This window comes from Anguilla anguilla, chromosome 11 (assembly GCF_013347855.1).
Source record: "Anguilla anguilla isolate fAngAng1 chromosome 11, fAngAng1.pri, whole genome shotgun sequence".
In the NCBI taxonomy this organism is placed as follows: domain Eukaryota; kingdom Metazoa; phylum Chordata; class Actinopteri; order Anguilliformes; family Anguillidae; genus Anguilla; species Anguilla anguilla.
Genome location: NC_049211.1, coordinates 15,827,153 through 15,839,206, shown reverse-complemented (window position 1 = coordinate 15,839,206; position 12,054 = coordinate 15,827,153). Strand labels below are relative to the sequence as shown.

Below are 12,054 nucleotides of genomic sequence, written 5' to 3'. Positions count from 1 at the left end.
AAGAGTAAATAAAAGAACAATATTGATTACAGTTCCAGTTTGAGCGGGCTAGTTATTCCGTGACATGACCATCCATGCGAGTTCACTCATTACATTTTGAACATCCGTCTTCGTCGTCAGAAGCAGTGTACGACAGCCTAAATATTACGCATTTGGTAATACCTGCTTGTTTTTTTTTTTTTTTTTACATCTTTGAAGTTGTAAACGTTGAATTACAGTACAGTGTGGCTGGTGGCCTCGTCTGTTGGCTTGTAACGCACGACTGTCACAGCTACAACAACCGAAAACGTTTGATAGATAATCCCTCCTTCAGGACGGAACAGAGACAATCTCGCTTGTAGATTCAGTAGGCTACAGCCACAATCACTTTTCGAAACTAAAAGTCTTGGGTGGTTGAAGTATAGCTACATGACGTAGGCAACGTTTACCCGACTGATTACGGAAAACGTTCAAAACTTCCACAGAAGAACATATCTTGGACATCCCCTAGTAAAAAATTCACTAGCAGAGCCGACGCAGCTTCCATCCGAAGCTCTCCTTTGCATAGGCATTTTGCGTAAGTTCCCACAGAATTGATTGAGGAGTGGTGTGACAGTACAAATGTCTTTCAACACAACGGAAAAGCTGAACTTTCTGACCTAGAAAAGCGCTGAAAACCCGAATTAGTAAATATGTATGCAAATAAAGAAAAACAAAAACAGTAGCTGCAAGGTACTGCACACATTTTTCAACTGGTTTTCCTTCAAACTGCGAGTCCTGTATCTTGAGAAATGCTTGGGGGTGGGCAATAGGCGAAGAAGCCCGCAGTTAACTATTAATGGGCTGCAGCTACATTAGCATCGCTTGCCAAAAACGCGCATCATGCCAAAACATGTGATACGGTTCATTATTTTAAAGAGAGATAGGCTAGATTAAAATGTAAATATGTGACCCCCATACAGTAAACTACATCAGTGGAACAACTAATGAAATTGTTCAGCATTAATGCTCTACCACTGATTTTGGTCCTTAGCCTACTGGCAAAGTCAAGTCGCACGGTTAGCCTACATAACATTCTTACAAGTAAACTAAACATTTAATGAAACCATTTAACGCAGATTTTGGCAGTTAGTGAGTTACAATTTTAAACACTACAGGCTACGTATAATACCATGAAAGAGATGGGACACCTGCACATATGCGTAACGAGGTAGTTCATTAACAAAATGAGAAGTATGACTAAACATTTTAACAGACCGAGAGCAAGTCTGTATGAAGACGTGGCGATTTATTTGTCTCCACAGGATGAAGCTGCAGTGGAACTACGGTCCCCTACTTTTTTCATGGCTGCGGTTAATGTACATCTGCTATGTACTGTGCTGTTTCATTTCAGTACAGAATTTTAATTTTTTATTTATTTATTTTTTTGTGGCATGGGTTCGAATGTTATTAGCTTCCGTGAGATATTTATTTATTTATTTATTTATTTATTTATTGATTGATTTATTTATTTATTTATTTATTTATTTATTTATTTAACGTAGAAGACACGTTGTTATGCATTTTAAGAGACTGGAGATGTGCCTTCTAAAGGAAACATTTCCCCAACAAGAAGGGAAGCATTTACATCGTCATCAGGAGATCCGGGGAGTTCACTGGGAGCGCATTAAGGATCTGAGTAATCTCCTGTCTGTCTGTATTAAGCCAGAGATCACAGAAGAAACAGAATCCTGTGTTCCAAACAATTTAGAATTATGTTACAGCTAATGGGTACCAAACAGTACAAAACTTACAAAAAAAAAAAAAAATTTAGGAACAGAGTAAATTATCAATTTTACAAACTCCTGCAAAACGAAATAATTACAATCGCTATTCTGTGATTTCAGTTTGAGGAAAACCCACTTGTTTTCTTACAAGTAAGCACAGGACTGTCAATCTATGACTTTCAACATGCAGATAAAACCTATAACTTCAGACCAAGTTTCTGTCACTGACATAACCATCCAATGTTATTTATCTTTATCGACATGCTTGGTTTACAAGATAGCCTTCATACATGTGTCAAGCCAATGATGTCATCTTAGAGATTAACAACTTATCTTTTTACACAACGTGGGTGAAAAGAATAAAACAGAGAACTCTGCTATTCTGGTAAACATTCCTCAGTCCGTTGTCTAAAACCAAAAGCTAAGCTTTGATGTTTAAGTCCCTCTGGAGTTTCTCTGTGGCATCCACCATCAGTTGGCAAGCTTTCTTGTGTTTCGGCCAGTGCTTCACCTGGCATTCCCTGTAGAAGCACAAGAATATGTTCATTTACTGCAGCTGTAACATAGCTCCAATTGTCATATCTGCATCAGTTGCATACTGTGTTTGTACATGAGATGGTAACACTGTTGCATGGTCTTATATGCAGAAAAGCCATTCCATGCTAGTGTTGCCTCCATCAATGCCCCTCTCTATATTAGTGCTGTCTGCAGGAAAGCTGTGTTCTAGTGCTGCATGCAGTAGTAAAACTCTCTGTGCTGGTCTCAGTTGTGGTAGTAGTCTCTGAGGTAGCCTTGGGGTGAAGTCACTATTATCGTAGTGGTGTTCCTCTTGTGGTGGCTTGACCTCCATGGGTCTTGTCTGCAGTACCTCACTCTGCGTCTGTCTGACACAGTAGTATTTCTCTGTGCGTTGGTCTCACCAGTAGGGTCTCTATGCTGGGCTTACCTGCGGCAGTACCACTCTCCCTGGCAGCGTGAGCAGCGCTTGCTGGCCTCAGAGCCACACGAGCCACACTTGGGCTTCTCGGGTATAAAGCTCTCAATCACATCCAGATTGTAGGTCTGGGCCAGCCTGTCAGGGGAAATGGGAAAGGAGGAATAACATGCTGATCATTCAGAGACACTACACTATGATGCCTGTTAACATTACATTTAATATCATTCTGAAGAGACAACCTTTGAACTATGTTACACTTACTTTGAAATCTATTTGTGTTTTAAGTTTCTCACTTGTGTCTCAGCTTTTCTTATCTGGGCCTCAGTCTCGCTCACCTGTGTCTCAGCCTTTTTTCATCTGTGGCTCAGTCTCTCTCACCTGTGTCTCAGCCTTTTCTCATCTGGGTCTCAGTCTCGCTCACCTGTGTCTCAACTTTGCTTATCTGTGTCTCAGTCTCGCTCACCTGTGTCTCAGCCTTTTCTCATCAATGTGAGTTGGGTTTTCTCACCTGCATGCCTGCTGCCTCAGGTCACTTTCTGAGGGACTAAAAGCCTGCTTCACCTGGTACTTGGCAACAGCCTTCCACTTCCCTGAATTGTCCTTCATTATATTGTTCCACATCTCTGGAATCTAAAGGCGAACATTTAAGAACACTACCTTGACTCAAACAAAAGACACATTAAACAGCATAGGTGTATAATATGAGTGGAGGCCATATTTGTGTAGCAGGTACGCTTTACATTACACTACATTACAGGCATCTTATCCAGAGTGACTTTTACATAGCATTTACATCGCATACATTCATATAGCTGGATATATACTGAAGCAATACAGGTTAAATACCTTGCTCAAGGGTACAACAACAGTGCCTACATGTCACTACCTGTGACCTTTATGTTATAAGACCAGTTCCTTACCCATTATACTACACTGCCGCCCAATTGCCGCTCTACCCCCATATCCCTGTCTGCATCGTACCTGCTCCAGGATCAGGTCCTTTTTTGGGGGTGCTGGGTCCGTGACTGCCAGGTGACTTAGGAAGCGTTGTAACTCACCCAGGTTTGGCAGCTGGTCAATCAATACCTCTGTCAGGAAAGCTCGCAACTAGACAAACACAAACACCAAACAGGCAAACACACAAACCCCCACCCCAACCCCCCCCCCCCCCCCCCCCCCCCCCCCCCCCCCCCCCACACACACACACACACATACACACACACAAACCAGGATCATACAGACACCCTACGGAATACATTATGAATGAACACTCTACTAGTGTAACTTTACATCTATCATTTGCAATCAACAAACAGAGATATGTGTAAATGGTGACTGGCTGCACACACACACTGCAGACATGTAAAACGTAACACTACACAGAGCACCAGCACAAGTTTTAAAAATAACTTCGTATGCACAGAAACCACAGAAACCATTATGTTCCATACTGACTGTGTGCAGCATAACTATTGCACCTCAGTGAACACAATTCATTTTCTAGGACTATGCACTCTACAGACACACTGCAGTCAGAGTAGCCACATGCATTACGCTAGGTAGGTTTTTAAAGGTGACCATTTTTGTAACCACAACTTCGTTTTTTCATTTTTTAAGTCTTGGGTCAGACTAAAAACAGAATTTCTCAGTTTTCAAAATGTGTCAGCCAGGCTTCCATAATAAAGGGCTCATAATGTAATGCTTCCTACAGTCTGGCAGGATGTGCTCATTAAAAGAAATACAGAACAGAGAAAGGAACTGCCACAATCAAAAGAGCATCTGGTTCTCTCCTCATCCCCCTTAATCAGCAGAAAGATCAGTAAAGACTGAAGTAGACAATGCCCTGGCAGAAATTAACACATCCTTCCTAACCACAGTTTCTGTAGACAAGCAGCAAGGGTTGCTAGGAGGCAAAAAGTGCTTCTACACAGCCACAGGGGGAAGTACCTTCATCTTCAAGTAGAGCACTGTCTGCTCTGTGATACTGTACCTTTAAGAGCTGGCTTTTGTTGAAGTTGTTGAAATCATATTTCCTCTGGCATTCTGGCTTTAGCAGCAGGTTGAGCAGAGCGATCCACACCTGGCCATCCAGTTTAGTCATCTTTACCTGGTCTTCCCTGGGAATTTGCTGCCACTTCCCATCTATGTACTTTTCCAGCTGACCTGCAGAGGGAGGCAACAGGCAAGAAAGTTGTGTTAAGGCATGCACATTTACACATCCAATGAGCTTCTAGCTGAGTTGAAAATAGCATGGTATTATAGTCTCCTGCAAGTTAAAATCAGTGAATGTCAATTGAGGACAGCACATACAAGGATGTGCCTAAGGAGGCACTATTAAAACAAGTGATGTAATGCCAGTGAGCGGAAGCCAAGTGTACCTTTGGAGAAGCGAGACCAAGGGCAGTGCTCAACCAGCTGGACCAGGACACAGGGTAGATTATGGGTGCAGAGCAGTCTGGTGAGGGCACTCAGACTCACACTACACCACACAAACAGCAAACGATCTGTATTACCATCATCATTCATTACCAATAGTATCATTCGACTTCAGAGTTGATTTTCCCAATTATTATTATCATTATTTTTATTTTTTATGTTTTATGTTTTTGCTGCAGGTCTGAATCCTTTGTAGAATAGTGCTGTTATACCTGGCCTTGTAAAATGTAACTGATTCAGTGAAACACAGTTTAAATTGGTACTATGCAATACAACATCCTGTCAGTCTATATAATCAGTGGTGTATTACCTGTCTGTGTGATCAGTGATGTACCGGAGAACTGAAAGTGCCTTCAGGGAGATCTCAAACTCTAAGGCCTCACTCTGCTTCTTTAGTTCCTAGAAGGTTAAAAAAAGGTAAACTGTGATACATGCCTGCTGCAGGGGTATGGTTATTGTTTCCTTTTTTACATCTGATGAGAAAATGGTATACCACATACATTTATGATAAATTAAGTTCTTAAAAGGTCTTGGGAATTTATATAAAGGGCACTGTCAGGCAATTGTGGCAGACTTAGATAGAAAGCTGCAATAGTTTTGGTACTGAATTCCCTAAGAGACCTGTAAGGCACACAAGTCTTGTCCACAGTAAAGGTGTTACAGCACTATTCCTATCCTCTCCTATGCAGATCAGTTACTTACACTACACCCCAATCTAATTCATCTCTGTATATAACATTTAATCAGACACCGCTCCTTCCCTCACCTGTACCTAACACAAAATGAGCAGCCAGTCCCACAAAATTCCTGTCCACACCTGTACACAGATTTAGTTCAACACTTAGTCGTATGTCCTCACCTGTATGGAGGAGGAATTTACATCCACTGTGTGGGTCAGCCTGCCCTCAGTTGTGGGATCCTCCCTCTCAGAGCGGCCAGCCAGCAGGGTCAGCTTACGGTGACAGTAATCCACCAGGTCCAAGACAGAGTCCTCTGCAGCCTCGCAGGACTCCTGTGAATGCACACTACGTTCAGTACAAGAGATTCATGCAAACCTACAGCCAGACAGTTTTATAGCCACAACTATATCTGCTAACACAACCAACACACGGTAAAAAGCATACCCCTTTCTTAATACATAAAAGCAGAAAAAGCCAAATCGTTCTTCTTGAACATGTGACATTTTTGTGAGAAATGCATTATTCTTCAAAAAGAACATGTAAATGTATCAAACTCACCCGGTGAAACATGACTGTCTCTAACAGGTTGATAATGGTAGCTTCATGATGAATCTAGGAACAAAACAAAAACAATGTTGACAGACTCACCAGAAGAAAAAAAAAAAGAAAAAAAAAAACATGATAGCTGCCGTTTATACATAATTTATACAATATACATCAATTGTGTAGTGAGTATCGATCTTTGCAGTGTTATGTCCAAAATTACATCTTACCACCATATACAAAGGAAATGTGCTTTGCGGGTTGAAATCCTGCAGCTGATACAGAATAGGAAAAATCTTCACTTTCCAAACCTCCACTAAGATCATCTCATGGACCAATGTAGGGATCTGCACATGAAAAAGAGGGTAGGGTGGCTCTCAATAAATGAAATGAACAAGAAAAAATGCTTTGTCTAAGAATATCCATGCTACACACTGCGACACAGCACCAAATAACACGATGAATAATCATTTATTAATAATTAATTAATTAATTAATACAGAGTAGCTACATTAAAAAAAAAAAAAAAAAAAAGATACTATTGCATCCAGCAAATTAATAAATAATGATTCCACGTCAACTGCTAGCAAGCTGAATTTTATTTATATGTTTTACCTTTCCCAATGACACAAGTAACTCCTTCACGAACTCATCCTGGCTTCCCGTAGCATTAAGAATCGCCTGCATGTTAAGCTTTTCGATGTATTCGTGCTGCTTGAACCACCTGCAATTCAATAAAAAGTGTCAAACATCGAGGCTAGCGTTACTGGCTGGAGGTTAACGTAACTGGCGTAAGCTATCTGAGTGAAATAACATTTGAAATAGCGATAGGCCAACTCTGTTTTGTAAACTTATTTAATCAACAAACTTCACTGCGTTACGCTAGTGCTAGGTAAAAGTAGGACCAATAACGTTACATTGCCTACCTTGGACAACCAATGTCCTTTAGCTGAAATATTTCCAAATTTTGTATATATCCTTCCGCTTCTCCAGGAAAAAGTACTTGCTGAAAGGATGACGTCTCCATTACTAAAAAAAAATCCTATCAAATTTAAGGATTAAAAACCCAACACAAGCAATATGCCCCAACTCTTCAGTCTCTCATTCAATACAACGCTGTCGTTATGGTTACAACTAACAACAGACGCACGTGTAAACCCGCTGCCAGGCATTTCACTAGAAGTTCTCAACCACAATTGTGCTGTACTACGGGGTAAATGGATAATGGACTGCATTTATATAGCGCTTTTATCCAAAGCGCTTTACAATTGATGCCTCTCAAGATAAACACTGCATGATGTATTGATCATTGGGAGCAGATTCGAACTGATTGTGTTGTATTTAACTTCCGCGAGCGTCCAAAGTAATGAAAAACTACTGTACATTCTTTAACATTACATTACGTTACAGGCATTTGGCAGACGCTTTTTTTCTCACTTTTCAATCATGTGTACAAATGTATGGTTTTTTAATTATTTTCAGAGCAATAGTCAAGGTTAATTTTACCTATGGTTAGCTGGGAAAACATACTGAGGCGTGTAATTTTCTAAATATTTTGTCTATAAAAAGTAGGCTATACACTTCAGAGTCCAGTGGCCAAAGGGAAATCAAAATACCATTGAATGAGCTGTCCAGTTAGCTATAGTACTGATAGTGTTTCGGACTGAGTTGCTTGGAGAATTAGCTTGGAGGAACCATGCAGGATGGTGATGATTTTCAGCTGCTTTGAGTCAATGTGTCCACACAGTACCAAAGTATTCTGGAGAAGAACCTCTAAGACAGCTAAAAGCCTATTGAGATGGGTGGTAAGGACACAATTCTGTAATGATTAGTGGTTCAGAATTCCTCATAGGCAATGTGAGAACATATAGAGAAAATGCTTAGTAACTGCTGCTAAAGTTTATCAGTTATGGAAGCTTGGGTGCATTTACTTAATATTCCACAGGGATATTAAATGTCTGATGATGATGGAAAAGTTGTAATTTTTCTGTTATTTGGCATCACATTTTATCTATATAAAATGTGCCAAAAACCAAGAAATTACCATGGTGGAGCACACATTTTTTTCACAGCATTGTAAACAAGAAATCATTCAAAAGAAAAGTTTATTCCAAAATGTATAGCACTTTATTAGAACTCTTTTAAATTAATGTTGCTGTTAAAATTATAGCCCCAACTGACCTTTAACATAAAGGTACAGAATTGGGATAGTTTAACGTGTTTAAAGCAATGGTAACTAGCATTCTGAAATGACATTCAGTGCACTTCTAAATAACAACAAAATGAAAATTCTTGACTTTGTAAAAAGCTACTGCCACTGAAAATTCATCTCGGTCAGGACTGTTGGGAAATTCATTTCCAGCAAACTATGATGTTGGGGTCATTCTCCAGTCTCTCATCTAGTTCTCTGTAGCTCATTCCTGCAAAATCAGTGAGAAATATGCCCTCAGTTAGGTTTGTTGTCACAGAATTAAAATAAAAAATTCAAACAAATAGTAAGCTACACACCTTACCACATGAGATGAAACAGTTTGTTAACATTGTCAAGAATATCCAACATGCTAAATATGTCTTAATGTACACATTGCAAACTTTATTTTTGACTGTTATGTTTGGGCATTAGGTATACACATTATCTCTTCAAATGAATAAGCCTAACGCTTGTAGAAAGAGGAACCAGTCTCTCTGAACAGGTCACTCACCTGTTTTGCAGCATATCTCATCATAGCTATGGCAGCCAGTGTATAGGCGGGGTGGGCGAGACCTCTCATCCCGAATAGCTTTAACTGGGTACTTCTGCAGCCGACGGATAAGACCTTTCATCAGCCCAAACTGGATCAGTTTCCTGGGAGAAAAAGAATGATTCATTACAAAGGCTTACACTGAAACCATGACATTAACCTGCATGCACACATTCTTCAGCCCCATTTGTAGTTAGATAACTTGAAGGTTGAGGACATCCTAGGTTGATAGTGCATAAACACCATAATATTAACAGCACAAGAGGTCAATGCACACACACACACAGCCATGACGGCACCTACAGCACTGACCTCTCATCAACCCGTTGAAGCTGCTGAGAGTAGCGGGAGCAGAGGTCACGCACTGTCGTGCCAGGACTGAGACCACAGTACAGCTGGAACACATCTCGTAGGCTGGCCCGCTTCTGCCCTGAAGAACAAACGCACACACACTCACGCTTTCACAAACTGTACATCAAACTCGTATCCCTCTAATCTGAAATATATACACAAACATACACATGCTCTGCCAGTGCTTTGAGTAAATTGAACAGAAAAAGGAAATATTTGCAGTTTATTTATCTATTACTATTATGCACGCACACACACAGACACCATGTATATAACTTGTCATTGACTTTGATCTCAAAACCTAATTTTCTGAGTCCCTTCCCTATAATGTTCCATATGCTGTCCACCCACAGCCCCCATGACCACTACAAGTTTACCAGGCTTGGTGACGAAGAGCAGACAATCTTCCTGGATAGATTTGTCATCCATGAGGTTTTGTACTTTAGGGGTGGTGCAGTACACATTGGAGTACTGAAATGGCAAATAATGAAATTTACATTGAGAGCAGCACTGATAAATAAAAAACAATAATATTGGGAGGTTCATCTGCATTTTTTACCTGAAATATTGAGACCAGTGTTACAACCCCATAATACCTGTTGAAAGAAGGAGATCATTTATATTCATAACAGAGAACGGATGTCAGTGTCAGGTTTCTAGATATTCATTCATTTCGGTCCAAACAACACTTTTCCATTTCAGCCGCAAAATACTCACAGTAAATTCTGCACAGCAATCCGAACAAGATTTAGCTCCACATCAGCTTCAGCAGAAATTTTCTGTATGTGCCTAAAACCATCAATATAGGCCAGGATCTGCAATACAAAACAAAACAATGCTATAAAAAATGGAAAACAACATTACACCAAACATATCCTCCTTCCACTGCACTGGTTGAAGTCTATTATTTAATGATGGGTGAAAGCCAAGACATTCAGACATAACATTCAGGGCTGTGGTGTACTGCTACCTGAATGAGAGAGCAATCAAGGGTGGAGTTTCCACCTGAGTGATGGGACACAGTACCTGTTGAGTAGTCAGGTCCCACTGAGACTTAATGAAGTGGTCCTTGCACTGGGTGAAGACAGGTACATCATACTCTTGAACAATCTGAGGGTCCTTACGCTGCTCAATTAGCTTCAGGTGGATAGTGTTGGACTCATCTTCAGTACAAAAGTAAGTGAGAGCCGTTCAAGTACAATAAACAAAAACATTAGTTGTGTTCAGACAGTGACAAATACAAAGACGTACAAAACAGAAATTTGGATGCACGCATACACGCAGGCACACACACCAATCGGCAGAGTGCAGGCTCCTTTGGCATTGAGCTCTTCCAGCAGTGTAGACATGATAGGCACCAACTTCTGCTTACTCTCCTCATTTGAAATGAAGCCACTCTCTAACTGCAAAACAGGATCAAATACATCACTGATGAACCGCAATACATAATATCTTGTGAAGTGGTTTAGTTTAATCTTGCTTTCATCTTGCAAGTCAGTCCAAGAACATGCAAGGCCCATCAACATCTAAAACAAGGAAAGGCTTACCTCCAGTGTAGTCAAATATCCAGACAGCTTTTTCACAATAGGTTCCAAGGCACAGGTTTTTGTCTGAGCATCGCACACAAACCCAAGATTGAAGAGTAGGGCATTGCGACTGTACTTCTTGTGTTCAATGCACACTGGGCAGCCAATTAGCTTCTTCTCCATTGCAGTGCTACATCAATACAGACATTTACATGTGAATACTGTAATGTAAATGGACAGAATGTATTTCATAAAGTTTTTTTTTTTTTTTTTTTTAACTGCTGCATGTCATTTAATTATCACCTGTATAATACAAGCCATGCATCTTTATGAGGCAATTAAGAGACAATGTGTGCTGATAGGACAAGACAATATACTCACACTGTAATTAGTTTGTTTTGCAGTTCAGGCTTGGTGATGATATACACTTGCACTGTGTCGAAGAGCTCTCTTGAAATGTATTCTTCAGGAACCTAGATTAAACAGTACACACGATATTTACTGTGCACGGGAAATATTTTCAAACTACGGCTAAATGGGTTTAAGAAAACATTTTGCATGAATATGATTATTATTTTACTACTTAAGTAATCTTGTAAGATAATCAAACTTCGCAAAGAATGACCTTGCAAAAGAAAGACTTACCTGGTAAGTAATTTTCGGACCCAAAGTAGGATGAAACTCGCTGAAAAATATACACTCGATTCTGCTCTTGCTTCCCATATTTCAATAAATAAACAGTTTAATAACCGAAGGAAATGTATTTCATTTTTATGTACATTTTTTGATTAATGCTAAATATGTTTAGAGTAATATCGATAGCTGCTGATATAACATGTCATATAAAAAAGCTTCAGGAAGCTCACCACGACAACAACAATGATTAACCCGGAAGTTATTTTTACTCATCCGTCAGTTGATTCAATGTCGGTGATTTGCCACAAGGTAGAGCTATTGTGGCCTGGCGCTGTGCAGTTAGATTATTTTGATTTTATAATTAATTTTCATAGTCTTTTGCACAAAAATAATGTAAATGACATTTAAAAAATAAAAACACAAATATGATATGCATTTATCCACTTTTGTATGAGCAGA

The 12,054-nt window shown here is 39.8% G+C and overlaps 2 protein-coding genes across 2 annotated transcripts; both read right to left on the bottom strand.

Annotated features, from left to right (window-relative positions):
* Positions 1 to 169: 169 nt before the first annotated feature.
* Positions 170 to 7,548, bottom strand: zmynd10 (zinc finger, MYND-type containing 10). Its single transcript, XM_035380811.1, has 12 exons — positions 7,268 to 7,548; positions 6,957 to 7,065; positions 6,572 to 6,688; positions 6,357 to 6,410; positions 5,978 to 6,130; positions 5,429 to 5,517; positions 5,061 to 5,161; positions 4,673 to 4,845; positions 3,664 to 3,789; positions 3,191 to 3,312; positions 2,692 to 2,817; positions 170 to 2,266 (listed from the first exon to the last, which is right to left on the bottom strand). The coding sequence occupies exons 1-12, from the start codon at positions 7,366 to 7,368 to the stop codon at positions 2,167 to 2,169; spliced, it is 1,371 nt and encodes a 456-aa protein (XP_035236702.1). The 5' UTR covers positions 7,369 to 7,548; the 3' UTR covers positions 170 to 2,166.
* An 881-nt stretch (positions 7,549 to 8,429) lies between these two features.
* Positions 8,430 to 11,853, bottom strand: nprl2 (NPR2 like, GATOR1 complex subunit). The gene is made up of 11 exons (XM_035380812.1): positions 11,605 to 11,853; positions 11,341 to 11,432; positions 10,981 to 11,149; positions 10,728 to 10,836; positions 10,460 to 10,596; positions 10,151 to 10,248; positions 9,993 to 10,029; positions 9,811 to 9,904; positions 9,395 to 9,512; positions 9,044 to 9,186; positions 8,430 to 8,761 (listed from the first exon to the last, which is right to left on the bottom strand). The coding sequence occupies exons 1-11, from the start codon at positions 11,680 to 11,682 to the stop codon at positions 8,694 to 8,696; spliced, it is 1,143 nt and encodes a 380-aa protein (XP_035236703.1). The 5' UTR covers positions 11,683 to 11,853; the 3' UTR covers positions 8,430 to 8,693.
* Between the last annotated feature and the right edge of the window lie 201 nt (positions 11,854 to 12,054).